We start from the raw sequence: 20,687 nt of genomic DNA on the forward strand, positions 1-20,687 counted from the left end.
CTCGAAAACTGCTGAGTACAGAGCGGTAAGTATTCCCCCAACGCCCTCATACAGACCCTAGTGGGGCCGCTCCTCACCGGCTCTACGAACTCATCGTTGATCTCATCCCTTCCGGTCTTCAGAATTCCTTGTCGATGACGATCAAAGACTCCCCCCCCCCCCCAAAAATTCACTCACCCGCGTTTTGGCTTAATCTTTCTATAATTTTACACAGGACAAACCGGATAGAATCATACATTAGATACAGTACAGCCACGTTACAAGTGAGGCAATTATCTCGATAATTTCAATTGTCACCTTCCTGCAAGCCGCAACTCAGGCAGAGTGCAGCGAGCAAGAACGGCGCATGCACTATACATGCCACAAGCGTCTGTGAGAGCAAAAGAGCGACGAGTTAGGCTCCTCATGCTTATCGTCAGACCACGTTTGATGGGCATGCATCCTCGCCACAGTGATTGCAGGCCCTTTCGGTTCTCATTGAATGAGTCCGGATTCCCTCATGCATTCACAGGGGCACTATTGTGTATCTAAATATCCAGGCAACTTTGTCTCTGGTGGTACCTCCACCCGCTGACGAATGAAGAAATACCTTGAGTATCCAGCCTGGCCTCAGCATATCGAAATCACTCCACCTCTCTATGCGCCAAACCAGCCGTACAACATTGACTGCCCTTCATCTACCGTTACAGTAATTTGTACAACTTCGTAGCAGATCTTTCCTGCCACGACCAACCAGTCAGGAAACCATGCTGTATTCTCTCCACAATCTTGAGGATAATGGAGAGTTGGGTGTGTGCTGTGTGCTTGCCCTGCTCAATAATGGCTAGCATAAGTGTGGAGAAGTGCCGATGTCATGCCAGGGGATGAAGAAGGTGTGTACAGGGGCAAGACAGCCAAAGACGGGGCTAAGAAGCCAATGGGGCCAGCAATTTCTACCACATCAGCGCCCTTGCGGCGGCCCGCTTGTCGCAAACCTCCATTCAGTACTGCACCATGAGTTGTTCACAGATGAGAAGCAAAGTACATCAGGCGAACCTCTTGACTCTTCATCAGGTACCAAAGAATAATACCAGTCGAGGACCGCTTAGAGCGAGTTCAGCGAAGAGTGATTTGAATCGATATCGCTGTCCTCATCTTGTATTGGGAATTTTCACATGCTTCGACTAATTATAAAATCAAAATTTTACGGCCTAGTTCGATCGCCATGATCACCCGAGATCAGCAAAGCCCCTCCGTTGGGGAAGGGGGCGAGGGGGTTTCTATCTGGAAGGGTTTCTTGTTGGCAGACCCGCAGTTCTGTATGGGCTCTTCCAATTGCCAGACGACATGTTGCAACAAAACTGGTGCGTTTCTCATACCATCTTCACAATTCTAACCTCGGTTGCAAAACAAAAACTATCGATTGACTTTTCTCGACTTGATCCGGCACATTCTGACAGGTTGTCCGTCATTTCAAGCGGAGACACGTGTTTATCAATGGGGTTCCGTCATGTCAAACTGTGGCATATTTTGTCGACCTTTTCGATTCAAGTTCGCCATGCACGCGCGGGTGGAGGCGTACTTGTACAATGTCAGTATAGCCCCTGAGCTGCCGAAGCCGGCGGGCCAACCCTTCTGCAGAATTGTGTTGATTTCTCAGGCCAAGGCCCAGCACCCACTTCTCAGGTGTTGGAAAATTCCGCAAAGCCAACTGTCAGCCGATTCTCATATTCTCCAGGTTACAAAACTTTGAAAACTCGGGCTCCTATCCTGACTGAGTTGGTCAAAATGATCCGAGGATTGCAATGTTCCTGAACAATAATAATACACTAGTACGAATGGCAGGCAGATTACAGATGGGATCCATGACGCTCTTGCTCTTTGTTCTTCCTGAATGAATCGCCTGGCCCCCCCTGCGGAGCTGGAGGTGAGTGCAGAATGGGCTTATCTCTGCAAGGCGAAAAAAGGAACTACGTGCAGTCAGAGGAACCCCCAGCATGCATGCACCTTGAGATCCTTTTATTTCTTTCCTGAATGCTCACGGCCAGGGGCGTCCTGCAGCACTATGGTGCCAGGGTCCCCCCGCATGTCCTGTTTTTGGCAGCTTGGCTTAACTTCTCGGCGTGAGAGGCGTTCAATACTCTCAGGGGGACCTCCTAGGAAGAGTCTTGAACAGTTTTTCATGGCTTGAGTCCCACCGTCGACCAGGATTTCTGTTTCTTGCTCGACAGTGGCGATGCAAGCATCGTATAACAAGACAACATTGGCCAAGAAGGGAAACAAAAACAATACAATGGATAAGCAAAATTTCCAGGGAGCGACACCAGCGCTATTGGACCAACCTGCTCACCCTCAATGAACTCGAGGGGCAGTGACATGCATCCGAAGAGTTTGGCCTGGGCTCAAGATCACCTTTTGCCAGTCGTGTCTGATCGCTTCGATCTAACAGTATCTCCCCTGTTCTAAATGGCAACCAATTTGCCCCTTGTCAAGTTCTAACTTCTTCGAGCAATGGCCCTCAACGGCTAGAATGCAAAAACGGACCGGGGCCCCAACGTTACGTCTGCGCCATTGTTGGTCGGAAAGAGGATGGCCTGCCCGGGGTTGGTTCGTGATAGGCGAAGGGGAGGCACGTTTGACTGGCGCAGCCACTGCGGAGATGACAGCCGCCTTATGCGAGACATCCTGCCATTGTGATTACGAGGAAAATCATCCATCAAGGGACACCGGGACAAGAAATGTATTCAGACATCTACATTTTCAGAGAAGCTGTTCATACATTCCACCTTCCAACATAACTGGTTCGCGGCTGCTTCCAGGATTCATGGTAACCATCACCACAACCGCTTCGATTCTGTCGCAGGTGTGGAAAGTTGCCAAGCGACCCCGAGCAAATATTCGAGGCGAGGAAGCCCTCCCAAAGACGCTAAGCTAGCACGGATGAACCATTTCGGGTTTGCTGCATGGCATCCTCGACAAAATCAGAATCCCCAGGGTGAACTACCTCTCTGGACACTGCCACCAGCACTGCACAGCACTTCCACACCACTCCGCATCCTCCCCAGCTAACTCATTTCTGATCCTCGAAGACGGAAACTTGTGTGGAGTTCTCATGTCCAGCATCTCCTGCCTGGCTGACAGTCTTTTGGAATGACTTTCGATTATCCAGCCTTGCAGCCATTCTGAAGATTTGATTTGCTTGATGCAATGCATAGTCAATCGATCTGCACAGCGCAGGCATGGGTTTTAACTGCTCCTCCTTTTCCAATGCGATATTTATGGCGAAGCACTTCACATTGTTGGTCACTGCTGAAAGCATTAGATTTGGTCATCTCAAAATGATCCAGGTTGACTTACGTTTGAATCAGATGTCAACTTGACTGAGGTTAGTCAAAGAGCGCGGTCGCTTATGATGTCCTAGAGCGACTGATACGGACGCACATTCGATAACCCAGAATTTTCTTTGGCGTTATCTCTAGGCTCCGAAGGATATTACAAGTGAAATCAAAGCAGCAATCGAGGGGGGTAAGGGTCTTGAGGACGAAGCCCTCGTTCTGCAGCGCCTCTGCACCAGTTCACCGACATTCCAACCTCAAATATTCGAAATTCATATATCCCTACAACAAGTCGGACACAGCCACTGTTTCAGCCCAATGATGCAGTTGGTAATACATGATAGTTCCAAGTTGATGGGCGCTCTGAATGAAAGGCATTTTCTGTAAAATCCTCCCCGAAGAAGCCTACTCACTCAAGGAGAAGGTTTCAATTCCCTACAACACACCACAGCATAACGTGGATTGCTTGGATCATCTGGAGCTTCCCAGCAATTGAGGTAGGTCAATACTCGGAAACGGTCGTCCTTGCACGGGGCTCCAAGCCTAACCCACTATTTGCCAAGGCTTTCAAGTAGTCAGAGGTCCAAAAATAGGTCCCAGCTGATGATCCTATATCAGGAGGACAATTTTGTCCTCGTGATTACCACAAGCAGAGTGTTCCTAGCTCGAACCCCTGTGAGCCAATCGATTATCAGGCTTAGCTTTGGAGGAAAGTCGAATCGTCGAGGAGGGAAGGCATTTCTCCGAAGAACACGGTACATGACTTCGTGTGGTGTTTCAGTCGAAGACATTCGACACAAGGACACGGCAAATGTTTACTAAGGGAAGACCATGATGCCACTCTGCTATAGCGTGATTTGCCTCGGATTCAGCCCCTCCCGGATATCTTCGCTCAGTCAACGTTAGAGCGGCCTAGACGTCTGAAGGTGGACTGTCAAATTTGTGCACATTGTGTTGATTTCTTGCCTTGGACACCACTTCGCGTTTGACGGAGCATGCAAATTCGGTCTCTTCTGTGGCTTGACGCTGTGAGAGCACCCTTTTTGGCTCTTGAAGTCCTGGAGCAGGTTAATCTTGAACCTGATAAATCCTCCAAAAATCCCAGTGATGGATCAGTGATTACTGTCTACATCTCTGCATCTCCGCGGCGCTCATCCCTGCAATGGATATTGGGTTAGGTCGACACTGTAGCATAGCACTCTCTTGAAACTTGGGAGCTGAAAAGTCGTGGCATTTAGCTTGCGATCCTTCGCCATATGCTCCTCTACGCACAGAGACTTTTGCGTCAAAGAGACTTCTCAACCGGAGATCTTTAAGTATTTCTCCACCAGATGAACCGCTGTGGGTCACATATCCCATGTACTCTTCAGCTTGAGGGCATGGCCTCCGGAGTCCTCGTCATAACTCTCGTGGAAAATCAAGCCAGCAACTCACCACGAGCGAAAACCGAACAGCGTGCTATTGTTTCCAGAATGGCTTATCGCTTGGCGGTGTTAAGCCTGTGCCTTTGGATCAAGACGTTTCACAGCTTCAGATGAGATATTTCGCTGCTATTAAAGAAATAGCAGATCAGCGAAAGGACAACCTTGGAAAAAGTCGCCACGTCGGCTACTGCTGACTTATCAATGGAAGGTTTGAACGTATTTGTGGCTAATACCATCACCCCAGGAGCAAGGTATTTAAAAGCAATGACTGGTCCCAGTGTTATTAGGAATGCCTGTACAGCATCCAAACGCCCAGTACTGAGCACACCAGCCTCTCCATAGCACACAAACTGCTTCTTAACACCGCACTGGGCCAAAATCACCGACCAGTGCTGCTCTAGATTCATGCGACATACCGCCAATGGTACGAATGGTTATGGGTTGTCCATTTGGGGTCTGATGAAGTCAACGAGGACCAAACGTCGTTTGAATGCTTCTCAGGGACAAATAGAAATTGAATCAAGAGCGCGGACCTTGTTTAATCTCATTCCCTCTGACCAGACGAGAAAGTACCTTCCCTATGTGGTAACCATTAGACACGGTCAAACCCACCATGAGCTTTCCACGGATAGAGTGGGTGACGACAGTGACGGCGGGTGACGAACCAGGAGACTGGTTCGACAAACGAGTTAAGCTCGAATCTCCAGCGGTACGAATGGCGTAATTCGGAGCCAGATCGTGGCATGCAATGATCAATCTCGCCAGTGAGCTGAACAACTTCGGAGAGAGGTTTTTACCGAAAACCGCTCTCTTGACTTTCAATAGTCCTTCATTCTCACCATGATACATCTGTTTGGTTTCCTGCGGGAATTGGCTTAGCAAATTCTGAATGTTCACGCTTTGGACGGCTGGTTGACAAAGCACAGGAACCCCCCGCAGTTCCCGTCATTGACCAAAGGAAATGGTTGGAAAGATGACGCTTTTCTGACCTAAGCAAGATGATTCTAATTGTCATCAACCAACCCCGGCTCGCGCATGCGAGCGGAAGTTTTCCTCACGAGTCGATTTGCCAAAAGACGTCACCAGTAAATTGCACTCTATCTGCTTCCATTCGCTTATGTCATTGCAGTCCTCAGTACTTCTCTACGAATCACAGAAGCAGGAAACACCTTGGGAGGTAGGCCATCAGGCTTTACGATGCATTCAAACACCTGCCCCGAACCACGGCCGCAGCCAATAATATCGCGAAGGAGGCCTTCAATAAAGGGTTTGGATCAATGACTATAAATCCAAGGTTCTGCGCCTCGTGCCGGGGCCACCTAAGCTTCCATCGATATTCAAATGCTGAGCTAAGGATTTAAAAAGTGATATAGAAACATCGCCCACATTCTCGACGGTTGCATCATGTATCATTTTCTTCAAAACCAGCTTCCGGTACCCGGTCCGACAACATGGCTGCCCTCGTATACCAAAATCTTCTGGTGGACGAAGGTGTCTCTCGCCTACACCAGAAATCCATGTCTAAAGACAAACAATCACCGGACCAACCAGCGCCCTTTCGGGGAGAGTTCTCTTTTGTGAACAAAGATGCCGGCAATATTGATTCCAAGGACCATAATGCTGCTGTATCATGGCACGTTATGAATCGCTATGAGCGATGGAAAAAGCAAGAACAGGCCAAAAAGCTGCGAGCTTCTGCCAACGTGCCCGTGGGGCCACTCTTACCTCCTTCGCAGCAACAGCAGCAACAGACGCAAACAGGCCAGCAGCAACCCTCGCGCCCGCAACGGCCGCGAGCACAATCTGTACGTCGAGTCCCGTATGAGATCCCGAAGAGGGCGCGGTTGACAGAGGTATCGCAGACCGGGGCCACACCCACAGCAACGCCGTTCGGGTTTGACCCATGGACGGCCGAGCAACCGCTCCAGCTTGGCTACCCTGGCATCAGCACCGGTCAGGCCTCGAGCAGCGGACTAGCAACTTCGACTACTTCGACGCCGTCTACTCATTCGGGTATTATCGAAGATGACCCGGCGGTCCCGCTCGGTTCTATAAACACCCCGTTCGATCTCAGGGAGAAGAACCCATTTGAATCGTCTGTTTTGTCCATGACTCCGCTCGTGAGCAATCTGATCGGTTTCGCCTATGAAATCTTTATCCCTCAGTCCTGGCCCAAGGAAGCGGATCGAACCCAAGGAGCTTACGAGATCGCCAGGTGTTGGGAAGATACGGCCATCATCAATCAGGACGCCTGCTACGCCAATGCATATCTGAGTCTACTTGCAGCCGCTATGGCAGCCTTGACCGAGGACGACAGTCTTGCATATCAATCCCGATTCTTCCAAGGGCAGGCCATGACCGAACTTCGGCAACGGGTGACTCAGCCAGGTCCGCAAGATCTGATCACCCTGAAAGCCATTTTGAAGCTTTTCTCCTCCGAAACCCTGGTTGACAACACGTCGGTTGCGCGCACGCATCTCAAGATGCTCCGGAACTTGGTCAATGCAGCTGGAGGGGTGATCTTGCTGGATGCATGGTTCCGTGAAGACCTGCTCTCTTGTGACTGCTATTTTGCCCTGAAGTATGAAACTCGGCCTCTATTCCCGGCCCAGGAATGGACTCCAGGTCCACTCAGCCAGCCTTGGAAAGCTCGTCTGCTGTCCGCTGCCATTTTTGGAGATCACGCATCCGGAATCGATTCCTTGATCGAGCATCCGGCCATGAAAGCAATCCTCACCGATCTGCGGGAGCTTTTCAGAGCTCGGGAATACACGCAAAACCATGACGTTCCTACCGATGATCAATTACTAAGGTGGCAGCAGCTTCGAAAGTTCGACTGCGTCTCAAGGCTAGCGGATCACTATGTCAACCTGGCCATATATCCTCACCTATTTAACCGACCGATTACACAAGCCTATGTATGCATCGCCGCCGCGCTGATCACCAACATGGTGCTGGGTTCGCCGGAGCCCGTGCGATTTGGGCTCAAGCTCATCAACGACCTGCGCAAAAAGCTAAGGGAGCGTGATATAGAGGGGGACGACGTCCAGTATCGACGGCTTCGGTTGTGGGCGCTCTACGTGGGTTCTTTGGCGGAGAAAGTGCACCCGGTAGGGGTTGAGAATGAGGAGTGGTTCGAGAGCAACTATCACAGTCTTGCAGCGGAGATGGGCATGTCTGGCTGGGAGGACACGAAAAAGGTGATGCGGCAACTGCTCTACTCAGACAAGTTGCATCAAGAGATAGAATCGGGGCGTGCTCATCGGATTGTGGATGTCAGACAGGGTCTATATTCGGCTTCGGGCTGCAGCTGGCGGGAGCCTCTGCTGGACACCAACCTTGGCGTCGACGCATCTGATGCGGAAGTTGGTGGGTCCGGGTCTGCTTCTGAAGCTGCGGTTGCATCTTCTGTAGCGGCTAGGAAACAGCCTGCTGATGAATAAAGGAACGCAGAGGAGACGATGTGCTTCTTCATGTCTCGGCAAAATACATTTGTCAGCTGCCCGCACCGCTTGCATGAGCAGGGGTCGCCATGCGTCTTGGGCGATGACGCTCATTCTATTTCGTATGGCATATCTTAGGTTTCGGTGACTTGGATTTGAAAAGGAGCAGGTTTGGAGGGGGGCAATATGTGTAGCACCGTAGCCAGAAGTTGTACGAATATGAAGCAATGATGATATGCCGAGTTAAGAGGGTTTACGCCCGCGCGATACTCGTATTGGAGCTGGTTTTATTCGGTATCACTCGGTGGAAACTTGCCAAGGCACTAGTATTCTTATGTCATTCGCTCAACCTTCCTCTTGCAGTTCTCGGTTTCTTCATCTCAAACACACTCTCCTTCGGCACAACCATGCCCTATCTATTCTTTCTCCTCCTTCTTTCCCCAATCCAATGCGGACGGCCCTGTCGCCGATCCTGATACCTCTACGATGTTCCAGTTTTAGCCGACCGCACACCTCGCTCCGGTGCAGCCTCACAGTTCCGCTCCTACATCGTCAAGATATCCATGACTTAACGACCACCTCCAGTCCATCGTGGAGCCTTAAAGACTTATCGCGAGTCTCCGAAGCGAGGTCTGCCTTGATATTTCATTTGCATTCGGACAGTCCTTACCACAACCTCTCCATTGAGCATTACCTGCTCACGCACTCTCATCCCCGATCGAAAATCCTCTTGTTCTATACCAACCGACCGTGCGTTGTCATTGGTCGAAACCAGAACCCATGGCTAGAAACAGATCTCAAGAGGCTCCAGGATGGACTATTATCTGAAGAGCATGGTCCGACTTTCCAAATTGAAAATGGTCCACCTGTACCCATCGACCTCGTCCGCCGTCGCAGCGGAGGTGGTACCGTCTTCCACGATTGGGGCAACCTAAACTACTCTGTGATTGTACCCAATTCGAAATCTTTCAAACGCAGCACCCATGCTGAGATGGTAGTCCGCGCCCTGTCCCCCTTGTCCTCACCCACGCCTGTGCCGTACGATTTCGACGAAATTCGAGTTAACGGTCGGAATGACATTGTGATGAAGCGCCAGGAAAAGAGGGAGTGGCTGAAGATCAGCGGCAGCGCATATAAACTTACAAGAGGTCGAGCCTTGCACCACGGCACACTGCTGTACGCGAGTCCGTACATCAAGAGGATCTCCGAGCTACTCAGGAGTCCAGGCCGAGACTTCATCCAAGCAAAAGGCGTCGAAAGCGTGCGGAGCAAAGTCGGTAACCTCACTTCAACCGTCTCCTCGCAGGAAAGGCCAAAGCTGAAGAAAGAAATCACTGAGGCCATCGCCCGCGAATTCTGGAATATGTACGGTGACAATCAGACACGCCACACTGGGCTCAATGAGGTCACATTGGGACCCGAGGAACGCGAAGTCGGCGGAAACCCCGAAATTGCAGCGGGCGTCAGGGAACTGAGGTCCAACGCATGGCGGTTTATGCAAACTCCACGCTTCTCGTTCTCCAGCGGTGTCCTCGACGGTGCGGAAGTAAGCTTCCAGGCCCACCATGGCAATTTGGAGTGCTTGACTCTGAAGCTGACGTCGAAAGATCCACAAGAAGTGTCCTTCGAATGGCGGAGGAATCCTGAAGATGACGTCAAATTGAACGAGGTAAATAGTTGGAAGGAATTGTTGGACGCCGTGCAGAGAGAATCAAAAGGATCTGCTGCCTCGACATTGTCAGATTCGACCGTCCAAGTCCCGGACGCCTTGGTCGCAAGGCTCGAGGCCGTATTCCCGCGTTTTCGCGTATAGTACGGATAGCAGCACATGTCGGCTTTATGGAATACTCTGCGACTATCTGGCGTCTCCTGCATCACGTTTATGGAATATCAGGAACCCAATTTCCCGTTTTTTATATGGGCTGAATTACCGTCTGATTAAAAAAGACCTCCTTGATTTTAGTTTTCCTGTCCTCTTCTCTTCCTATTCACACTCGCATTCATACTCATAACCATGATCTCGATGCTGTGGATAAATTTACCTACAATATCGAGTACTTGCGGGAGCATCGATTTTGGCCGAGAAGTCGATAAGTGATCCCCGTCGAATTGCTGACGTCGTCTACGTACCGTCGGGAACCAAGCCTCTTTTCTTTCGCATGCCAGCTCGGAAAAAGAAAAACCCCCTCCTTCTTGGTTGATATATACATTTGGGCCGTATGTCGCAAGGTAGATGTCCGCTCTGCCTATGCGGGATTTCTTTCTTTTGCGAAGTAGATATCTCACCGGAGAAGGGTCGCGATAACAAGGTCGATTGTAAGTGTCGATTGGTCAACTCATTTCCTGAAGACTCCTGTTGGCGAGTAGCCTCCGTCACGTCCAATCTTACTCAGGCAAGGAGGCCAGTTACGGCATGCGTCGAGTCTGACGCACGTGGCGAGGGAAGCCAGGCGTGCAAGCTCAGGAAAATGGTCTTGAGGGGCTTCCCATCCGCTGAAATGTGGTGTCCCCGTATATATGCCCTCTTGGTCGAAGACAGCATATCAAGCCTTCAATACCACTTTTCATAACAATAATTTTTTCAAGCCATTCCAAATACCAAATCCTGTCCGGCTGTTCCAACCGCATTTGGATCAAAGAGATCCCATCCGGCCACAAATCCTTCAGCAGAAGCCGATCGAGCATCACTAACGCTAAAGTCTTCCCAGTTGAGCGTTCCAACATCAAAGTTCGGAAGTCCATCGTCTTCGAAACCGGATCGACTCCCGAAACGCAATTTGTCCAATTGCGCAGGACCAGGATACAGGAGGCGTAAGAGCTCGGCATCTTGAGCTGGTCCCCACGATGACAGTGAAGGAGGACGATTCGAGAAGACGGATTCGAGTAGCGGCCCTAACAGTCGCTCGTAGACGCCTGCGTAATTGGAGACTTCGTTCCAGCCTTGGGCGGCAAGAGCTAGGAAATTGGCCGTAAAGACCTTTGTCATCTCGAAAATCTGTTGCGCGTTGAATCGGGGTGAGATGGCCTCGAAGCCATGACGGAGGCAGAAGAGAACGACCATACTGTTCTCTAACACATGATGGGCTATCAGCCACGACCGTCGATAGAAGCCGGTGAGGATGTGATCACGGAGTGATTTGGCACTAGAGCAGGCAGCTTCGAAAGCAACCACTAAACTCCGTGGGCCAGGCATTGGAACGCGGGGAGAGGGGCGGTGGAGGTTGGTCAGCCCGTGCGCAAGAGTGAATTCCGTCAACTCGTGGCCATCGTTGTAGTCCTCATACCAGGCTTGTAGTCGTCGCTCCATAGACACGAGCCAATCTTCCCATGACTGACCCGGCTCCAAAGGTTTGCCTTGGAAATGGACTTCCGTCATGGCAGATTGGAGGCGACGGAAGTGGATCCAGCGGAGCATGTGAATTTTGGTTTCGGTGCCTGTTGCGTCGATTCCGGTAGGGTGGATGTGACGATCATCAAGGATGGAGGGGAAATGAGCATCGATGGTTTGATCGGGGATAGACAGCGGACGTTGAAGGGCAGAGCAGATGGCACGATCAAAATTATAGGCCGACCAGAAAAGACGTCTTCTCAGATCGAGGGTTAGTTGGTCAAACTGTAAGGCGTCCGGAGGTTCGCGATGGAGACCGAGTTCCAGGCATGCGCGCATGGCGGCACCGGTTAGCATCCACACATTGGCGAGGCGGGGGTTGATGGATGCGTATTGAAGGACCATGAGAGTCACTTGAATCCCTGCGAGATCGGAGGGAATTTTGGCCTTGTCCGAAAGATGTTGGATGCCTTCTTCAAACAAAGAACCGGAGAAGACCATGTGCTTAGCCTCGTGGCCAGTTCGAGCACTGCCGAGGGTGGCGGAAATAGAGAGCATAAGGTATATGATGAGGAAATCAAAGGATGGGGGAACAGAGCGATGCCTTTCGGGTAAGTCGTGGAGTGTTTTGACGACGCGCTCGAGCTGCTGCCATAAAGAAGGCGCATGTAAGACGGGGTAGATGGGATAGACTCGGGTCATGTACTTTTTGATGAGACTGCGTAGAATGGGAGTGGGAATGCTTTTCAACATGGTACAACTGACTTCATTGCTGGCTCGAGAAATGGACTTCCGTCGGGCTTCTCTGGGACTTCCTGATGCAACGGCGGTGGAGGGAGTCAGGCTCATACGAACTCGTGCGATGAGGTCGGTGATTCCTGGACCAGTGGGCAAGATGGCGAAGATCATGGCCTGAAGCTCCCCACAACTCATTACTTCGTCTCGACTGGTGTCCCTTTCGAGCGTTGGGGAAATGTCAAGGGAGAGGGCTAATTTGGGAGCCTCATCAAGCTTGGGCATATCAATGATGGGCAAAGCGGGATCCTCGATGGGCACGCCATCGTTAGTAGGCATGCCGACGAGTATGTCAGAGGCATTGAGTTCTTCGAGATGGCCGTTGCGCGCCAGTTCGCCTTCGACTTTGGCGATTTCGGATTCCAGGTGCTGGACGATGCTCCTGGGGATGTTTGGGTCTTGATCTTTGGAACTAAAGCCGGTACATTCTGATTTTGCAGCAATACATTGGCCGCAGGGAATGGCACGATCACATTTGATCTTGCGGCGACGACAGCGGGCGCAGGAAAGGACGGAGCGACGACATTCGGTCATGGTGTGTTGATCAGTCAGGGCATGATATTGACAAGGTTGGTGGTCGGTGACGGTGATGGAGAAATCAGAGTCACTCGAATTCCTAATCGATGAAAAATGAGAGATCGGGGATGCCTCTAGAAGTGTGATGGCGATAAGTTTGTCGAGACCCGACTATTAGTAGAAAGATGAATGAAGAAGGTTGATGCCGAGAGGGCTTTCTGGTCAGTAAAAATGTCGAGTCGGGAGAGCAATACTCCATCTGGGTGGAGCGCAGGTATCGCCCAGTGGAGGCCGAGTGGCAGCGTGCGCTGCTTGGCCGCCGAATAGCGGAGGGGCTCAATCAATCAATCGTCAGTGTTGGGGAGGCAAGGGATGCGCCCTTTTGGTCCCTTATCCTTATCACAACCCCGCCATTCTCCTTCCTGCCTCCAAATCCAACCGCGCCCACCGCCCACTTTGCGCTGTGTTGCAGGGGTTGTCTTTTGGCGACGACGGCCGCATCTCGTCGTTCTTCTTCACAATCATTCAATTCACACCATCACCTTGTCACATTTCTATTCCTCAGCCCTCCTGTGCCACGCGTAGGCATTGAAGCATGTTATAACAGACGTTGAAATATCCTCCTCCACTACTCTCGGCTTTCGCTGCAAGGCTGTGCCACCACAGCGCACATGTCCTTCACCACCGAACAAGCCTACTCTCCCTAGAACGGACTTGGTCGGTTATAAAACACAATATGGACATCGACCACACGACCATCTCCGAAGCAGATCTCACCCGACTGCTTCCTACCTGTCAAAGATGCCGTCGTCTTCGCCGGAAGTGTGACACGAATCTGCCAGCCTGTCGCCTGTGCCAGAAGGGTAAAGCTGAATGTACCTTCTTCGACCATGCCTTACAGCAGACCCTGCCACGAAGGTGAGTCGAATCATCTCCCTGCTGCCACTGGATCGGATGGGATTGATCTTCACCAGTTACGTGCATTCGCTGTTGACCCGACTGAGTCGTCTGCGATCTGTACAATCCGCTGTCAATGGCTCCGACGAAACCTTGAGCTCCTTTCGCGACCCTCAACATGAACGGAATATTTCGACGGGGTCCAACCATCTCGAACCTCCTCCTCCTCCCCCCCATGAATGGGGCACCTACACTAGCGACTTGTCTTTCGACAAGCATTTCATCATTCAACATGCCAATCCCACCTGCTGGCAGTTCCTCGGGAGTAGCTCGCCTTATGCGCTTGTCGTCGAAGCACTTGTTCATGCTCAAGCAAAGCTCGGCTCCATGGTTCACCACCCAGACTATGCCGGCCCTGAGTTTTGGCTGAACGCTCAGAGCACAGAAGCCGCTGAGCCACTACAGCCCCGAGCCACTCCATCTCGTGCCGAGGTCGAATCGCTGATCAAACTCTACATGTCCACGACGAATGTTCTCACGCGTTTCTTCGATCCCGAAGACATTTCCTACGAGATCGACACATACCTTCGCCATCACGGATCTAACGTGAAGTACCTTGCAGGAAAGGAATCACACCAATTTTTCCGCATTGCAATGATCTGTGCCATTGCTGCCGGAAATAAGGCACGACATCATTCGGTCTATGACACCGAATCAATGGCCTACTATGCCGAAGGCCTGCAATGTGTCGAGGAGGTCACTTCGGATGTATCGACAGATGCTCTCCAAGCGCTGCTCCTTCTGATAATTTTCGCCCTTTCCTATCCAAGAAAAGGGGATATCTGGAAGTTGTTAGATTTTGCTTGCCGCTTGAGCGTCGAGTTAAGCTACCACACCGAACCCAACGATGAGTACGAGGATGAGAAAAGTCGCAAGAAACGACGGTCCATCTTTTGGGGCTTGTATTGTGTCGAACGAACGATGGGCCAACATCTGGGTCGACCGTCAGACTTGACCGAAGAAATCATCACGGCTGAATATCCCGCCCAATTAAATGAAGCCGGGCTTGCGGACCCTGAATCTTTCCAGTTCATTCTGGTATCCCACTACTATCGATTGACGTATCTCCGCTCCGAGATCTTTCGAGAACTATACCTTCCGGCGGTCAGCCCCAGCTTACCCAGAATGTGGTATGAGCAAAGGCTTGAAGACATCTTATCATGGCAGCGAGAACTGCAGTTTCTCGACAATACTTTGGGGATGGGCAGTATGACCTGCGACATGGGATTCGACACATCCATCTGTTTCCTCTTCCAGCCTTTATTGTTAAGGGCGTTGGCCGCCACCAAGGAACCCATGCTCGCCCCAGAGGTGACTGAAGTTATCCCTCGGGAAAGCTACCACTCCGCGGTCAAGGTTGTCGAGTTCTACAACAAAATCTTCCGTGCCGCTGAGGGAAGCAGTTTGGGAATGTACCCGATTACCGTCGTCTCGGCGCACTACATCCACCAAGCTACCATAACAATCATGGCCCACTGTCTCCTGGCCATCGATGGACGCCTCCCCGTTGTGAGCTTCTCAAGAGAGTTGAGTGGTGACGCGGAGGGACCCGTGGATTTCAACGGGATTCACGAAATATCAGGCACGTGTTTGATCCTCTTGAATACCTTGTCGAAGAAATGGGCCGGGATGGTGGGCATTCTGGATATCTACAAGAGCCTGCAAGCGAAAGTACTACCCATCATGATGCGAAGTGGTCTTGGTTGAGAGACGTGGAGACCACATCGAATCTGTAGGCCAGAAGTATGATTGGCAGTGGGAGCCGTGGATCTAGAATCCGATACAATTGTTTGGAGGACCAGCGGTGTCTCATACACAATTCCCATTACCCGAACAGTGGCTCACACGATGGATATTTTTCATTTCAGGCGTCAAACAAAATCGTTCAGACAGACAAGCAAAGGGATGCAAACAAGAATATCACCACAACCTTGAATAGTAAGGTTCAAGGCGTGTACCAAACAACTGGATCATCAACAACAAAGTCCTCTCGTTTTGCCTGCCGACGCATATTTTTCCTGATCGTATATCATTCTTTTCCCACATATTATTCCGTCTTCAACATCACGAGCGGTTCGCATGAGAAACGACAAGTTGAAGAAGCAGACTTACTTTGACGATTCTACCATAAAATCCTCTGAACCACTATCACATAGTTATTTTGACTCAAACCACGCCCGTCACCAGATCGACAGCAGCGGACGATCACTTTGGCCTGGGTCTGTGTCTCCGGAGCAAGACGCACTGTCAATCTCAACGGGAAAACCCAGGACGAGGATGCACACGAGATCGAAAGGTTGGTCCAGTGAATCCAAACCCTTTCCATTTTAAGGTCGCAACGATAAGCTCATCCTGATCCGCGTTGTTTCTTCAGAATTGCCAAAGGTCCTCCGGTGTGGGTCACGTCTCCCGAGACAAAGAGGGCTACCAAAGGGAACTCCATCGTCTTGCTCTGCTTTCATCAAACTTCCTGTAACAACGCATGCGCCCATTATGAAGATCAGAATACCAGTCGTGCGAAAATTATATGTCAAACAACGCCAAAGTCAAATCCGCAAAACGGCCGCCCGGGTTGACAAGACGTCACGCAGGCCGAGGACCGGGACAATGTTACGATTCACTCTCCAAAATGGAAGGGCTGTGAAAGCTGAAGTTATCGGTTGAGAGAGGAGCTGGAAGGAGAGTTGAATATCCCGGAACATACCATGTATAAGTGTGCGCCTGAATCCAAATCGTAAGAGGCTGAGGACATGATGATTGGGTAGGCTCCAGAATCAGGGAGGGGTCGAATATGTTGGAGAGGGAGAAGCAAATGAGTGCCACCTAGGTGTTATCTTTTCTCTCCAGCGTGAAACATTGATAAGTTCGATAAACTTCAAAGAGAGCTGTTGACGTCAACGAACAAATGGAAAGAGTCAAGCGCAAAGATCCCTTGACACGACGAAGATCAACCAAGGTCCAAAAGAAGGGAGAGGAGGCAAGGGTACTGTAGATCGATAAAATGGCTGCATTATGACGACGGTGGGAAAGGGGTGCTGAGCCGACGAAAGCCTCTCTGCGCCTCCACCCGCCATCTTGAGCAGATCCTCAACTTTTCGGCTCGTGTGATCTGCCCCGGATTCAGTCTTTTCTCGACAGGGTATGTGGTGAATTAACAATTTCGACTCTCCTGTTCCATGATGGCAGGCCTCTTCACCATTCTCGCCTCGAGCCCGGACATTCCTCTAACCACCCGCGAGGCCCTATCCGGGATCTTCGGCTCCATTTCGCTCGCGTGTTGGATTTTCCTCCTCGTGCCCCAGCTGATCGAGAACTACCGCAACTCCTCGGCCGAAGCGATCAGTCTAGCCTTTATCTTCGTGTGGTTTCTCGGCGATATCTGCAACCTTGCTGGGGCGCTGTGGGCCGGGCTGGTCCCGGTGGTTGTGGCCATTGGGGTATATTTCTGCATTGCAGACGGCGTGTTGATCGGGCAGTGCTTATACTATGGCATCATAAACAAGAGAAGAGAAGGAAGAGCTTTGTTGAATGAGCGGCCGACGCCGTCGTCTGGGGGCGATGGGCGTCCGAGGGAAGATGGTCGAGAGAATGAACCACTTCTGAAGCGCACGCGGACAAACAGTATTACAATCCCGGGCTCGGCGGACACTAGACGGCGTAGCAGTATCAGTACGAGGCGGAGGGCAAGCAGCGCAGCACAAAATGACCGTCTGGCAAAGATACTAGAGGAAAGTGATGAGTCGGGAAGCAGACTTTGGTTCAAGAATGCCATGAGTGTTCTGTCTATTGTCGTGGTCGGGGCTGCAGGATGGGCTCTGGCTTACGAATCTGGAGCATGGAAGCCATCGTCCTCATCAACGGATATGGATGAAAAGAAGATGGCCACTGGTGCGCAAGTGCTGGGTTATCTGAGCGCAGTGGCGTATCTGGGTGCGCGAATCCCTCAAATCATCAAGAACGCCGAAGACAGGAGCTGCGAAGGTATATCAATCCAGTTCTTTTTCTCTACCAAAACGAAAGAACACGTTCTCTGACGGAACAACTGTACAGGTCTCTCGCTACTCTTTTTTATTCTGTCCCTCATGGGCAACCTCAGCTATGGCGCAGGCATTCTCTGCCATTCGACCGAGCATGAATATGTGATGAAGAATCTTCCTTGGCTCATCGGCAGTTTGGGCACAATGATCGAAGATGTGACTATCTTTGCTCAATTTCACATGTACCGAGTGCAAGAAGACTCAAGCACAGAGAACGCTGTGATTTGAATAAACGGTGAAAGGGTGTACGTGTATCACCATGACTTTGAGATGGGTTTCGTTCTTTCTTGCTCTCTGCAATGAGAGAGGTGGGCGCATGGATCTGGAAAGAGGTTTTCCATTTGACATTATTGGCCGAACTACAGCACAGAACCGGAGCGCCCAATAACGAAAGAGGATTCAGGACCATGTGCAGCAAACGAGAGAAGTCGGGGGGAATGAAAATGGAGATTTTTGCTTGTGGTGGTCTCAGCTGGACCGCAGATGGCATCCACTTTTAGGATCTGTAAGTGGTGGCTGAGGGAGTGGATATTTGAAGCACAATTGCTTTCCGGACCGTTCCAGCTTACAATGTCATATACCACAATGTATAAATATGGAGCTCTCCATGAGCAGATGACCGATGCTTATGAATGAGTAAATTGCCTGGTCATCGTGATACCTCGCATATCTATCTCGGAGGGTGTCCTCCGGACGCCACCAGATGGTGGGGAGAGCATCTACGAGGCAGTGGCACATGCAGCAGATGGTACGTCAGTGTTGCTGTCACTAAAGTTGCTTCGGTGTTTCGCATAAGAGAATTGGTGTGGATGCGAGACGACGTTCGACGAAGTACAAGCGATCGACACGTGACTGGGCCTTGGCCGAAACAAGGGACCTTTGGATCACCCTGAGCCGGCTAAGTGCCGGAGGTAACTTTGGGTCTCTGGGGCACTAGCAGTTTGATAGTCCAACTTCCTGGGCCGGGGGTTGCGCAGTCTCCCTCTCGGCTCCCCTGCGCCCTTTGGGTCTGTTGTACAGCAACTAAAATTTGGTGTCCATCAATTTGGGTGTCGCTGGCTCTAGGCGCTGGCTTCTGGCACCGACAGGTTCCAATGGCAGGCTGAGCATCCCAGTCAAACCCGCTCACACCACAGATGACTCTGGCAGTTCACCTTCCTGTTCCTTGTTTCTCTTTTCTTCTCTTGCTCCTCACAACCTTTTACCTCTCAACACCCTTTTTTGCATTATATCAGCCACTTTTCTTCTACTCCTTCGCTTTGTTCTCCTTGTCCTAACCTTTCTTTCATCAACTCCCCCACCCCCCATCCACGTGTTTCCTTTCTCCTCGATCGTTGCCGCAATTGGCCCCTTCATTCGACTGGTTTTCACACACGACCCCCTCCCAAAGTCAACATTCTTTGCCGTCCTGTTTCAAGTACATACTTTGACCAAGTCGACTATTCTAGCACTTGGCTGCTCTTCAGTCTCGAATTCAAGACCTTCCTCCACCCAACAGCTCACCATGAAATCCCTTGCTCTCCTCCTATTTGCCACATTCTATGCTTCCGCCGTCTCCGCGGACGCCCTTGACGATGCCATCGCCCTATTCAAGCGCCAGAGTGTTCAACTGTCAACCGGTGGCACTGACACGACCAGTCCAACTTCGACAGCCACCAGTTCTGACGACGACGACGATGACGACGACGACAATACTACCACCGTCGTAACCTCACCTTCAGCTTCCCTCCCCCCGGTTGTCACCGAATCTTCTACAATTACCCAATCTCCAACCGAATCTGCCTCAGTCACGGTAATCGTGAGCACTTCTACTCAGACACCTAGCAGTTCCTCAGAAGAACCCACATCAACAGAAGCTCCCACCTCCACGGTGAGCACCAACACGGTCACGCCATCTCGAACGTTGGTCACCACCAGTGCCACACAAGAAGTCGTTACGACGATCACCAGTGTCAGCGCTGGAAGCACATGGCACATTACCAGCACAAGCAATAGCGTGGTTCCCATCACCACAAGTGTCGATCCAGCGTCTCTGACCGACGGAGACGGCAGCGGCGGCAGCTCTGGACTCAGTGACACGGCCAAGAAGACTATTGGTGGTGTTGTCGGTGGTGTTGGCGGAGCTTTACTTCTCGCTGGATTGGCCTATACTGCCTGGCGTATCTGGGGCAAGAAGAAGAATCTTCATGACGATGATCTGTACGATCCCAACCTCAACCAAGACAAATTGAGTGCAACAACCGGATCCGATAGCACCCCATTCCGTTCGACTCTGGATCAATATCATTCTCCTGGTCCCGTCAACACTGCATCCAACTTTTAATTTGGTGCTATCATCGACATCAGCAACATCACGATCGTTACGACTTCTCCTGGGTATTAGCGAGAGGAGCCACCACGGTGGCCTTCAACAAAATATGTCAGCGGGCGCCGAACCCCAAAAGGAAACGGAATATGGAGTCCAGAGGCTTTTTTCTGTCAAAGCTATAATTGGACGTAATTTGGGCTATTGCACCGACCGATTAGGAGTCCTGTCTTGTTTGAACGTGTACATAAGAAAAAGCTGCCTGGGTGGTGAATGGGCTAGGTAGAATACAAATGCTTCGTGTTCTGTCTGCTCGAACCATCGTGTCAACTAGCCGCAGTAATCATAACCTGCAGGCATGCGCGGTGGCGCACCATTTTGTTTCCAGAGGGTTTGCAACATTACCGGACAAACGTGACCGGGATTGTAAATTATCTGCCTGTTAGGGGTTCAGGGTGGCTTAGCGCTCGACACGGCCTTGCAAGTCGCGACTCAGATTCGCCTTTGACGCGCCCGCGTCATCCAACATCTGGAGGCCCCAAACTCCGGACAGTGAGCTCAAGCAAAA

The 20,687-nt window shown here is 51.1% G+C and overlaps 6 protein-coding genes across 6 annotated transcripts; 5 read left to right on the forward strand and 1 right to left on the reverse strand.

Annotated features, from left to right (window-relative positions):
* Positions 1-6,189: 6,189 nt before the first annotated feature.
* Z518_05922 (uncharacterized protein) lies at positions 6,190-8,181 on the forward strand (the record flags this gene model as incomplete). The annotated part of the gene is made up of 1 exon (XM_013416732.1): positions 6,190-8,181. One exon carries the CDS (start codon positions 6,190-6,192, stop codon positions 8,179-8,181), a length of 1,992 nt encoding a protein of 663 aa, XP_013272186.1.
* Positions 8,182-8,629: 448 nt separating this feature from the next.
* Z518_05923 (uncharacterized protein) lies at positions 8,630-9,994 on the forward strand (the record flags this gene model as incomplete). Its single annotated transcript, XM_013416733.1, has 1 exon — positions 8,630-9,994. The coding sequence occupies one exon, from the start codon at positions 8,630-8,632 to the stop codon at positions 9,992-9,994; it is 1,365 nt and encodes a 454-aa protein (XP_013272187.1).
* Positions 9,995-10,762: 768 nt separating this feature from the next.
* Z518_05924 (uncharacterized protein) lies at positions 10,763-12,838 on the reverse strand (the record flags this gene model as incomplete). The annotated part of the gene is made up of 1 exon (XM_013416734.1): positions 10,763-12,838. One exon carries the CDS (start codon positions 12,836-12,838, stop codon positions 10,763-10,765), a length of 2,076 nt encoding a protein of 691 aa, XP_013272188.1.
* A 718-nt stretch (positions 12,839-13,556) lies between these two features.
* Z518_05925 (uncharacterized protein) lies at positions 13,557-15,484 on the forward strand (the record flags this gene model as incomplete). The annotated part of the gene is made up of 2 exons (XM_013416735.1): positions 13,557-13,738; positions 13,795-15,484. 2 exons carry the CDS (start codon positions 13,557-13,559, stop codon positions 15,482-15,484), a joined length of 1,872 nt encoding a protein of 623 aa, XP_013272189.1.
* A 1,469-nt stretch (positions 15,485-16,953) lies between these two features.
* On the forward strand, positions 16,954-18,042 carry Z518_05926 (uncharacterized protein; the record flags this gene model as incomplete). The annotated part of the gene is made up of 2 exons (XM_013416736.1): positions 16,954-17,758; positions 17,828-18,042. The coding sequence occupies 2 exons, from the start codon at positions 16,954-16,956 to the stop codon at positions 18,040-18,042; spliced, it is 1,020 nt and encodes a 339-aa protein (XP_013272190.1).
* A 1,276-nt stretch (positions 18,043-19,318) lies between these two features.
* Z518_05927 (uncharacterized protein) lies at positions 19,319-20,137 on the forward strand (the record flags this gene model as incomplete). Its single annotated transcript, XM_013416737.1, has 1 exon — positions 19,319-20,137. One exon carries the CDS (start codon positions 19,319-19,321, stop codon positions 20,135-20,137), a length of 819 nt encoding a protein of 272 aa, XP_013272191.1.
* Between the last annotated feature and the right edge of the window lie 550 nt (positions 20,138-20,687).

The sequence above is a fragment of the Rhinocladiella mackenziei genome (genome assembly GCF_000835555.1).
Source record: "Rhinocladiella mackenziei CBS 650.93 unplaced genomic scaffold supercont1.4, whole genome shotgun sequence".
Taxonomy (NCBI): Eukaryota; Fungi; Ascomycota; class Eurotiomycetes; order Chaetothyriales; family Herpotrichiellaceae; genus Rhinocladiella; species Rhinocladiella mackenziei.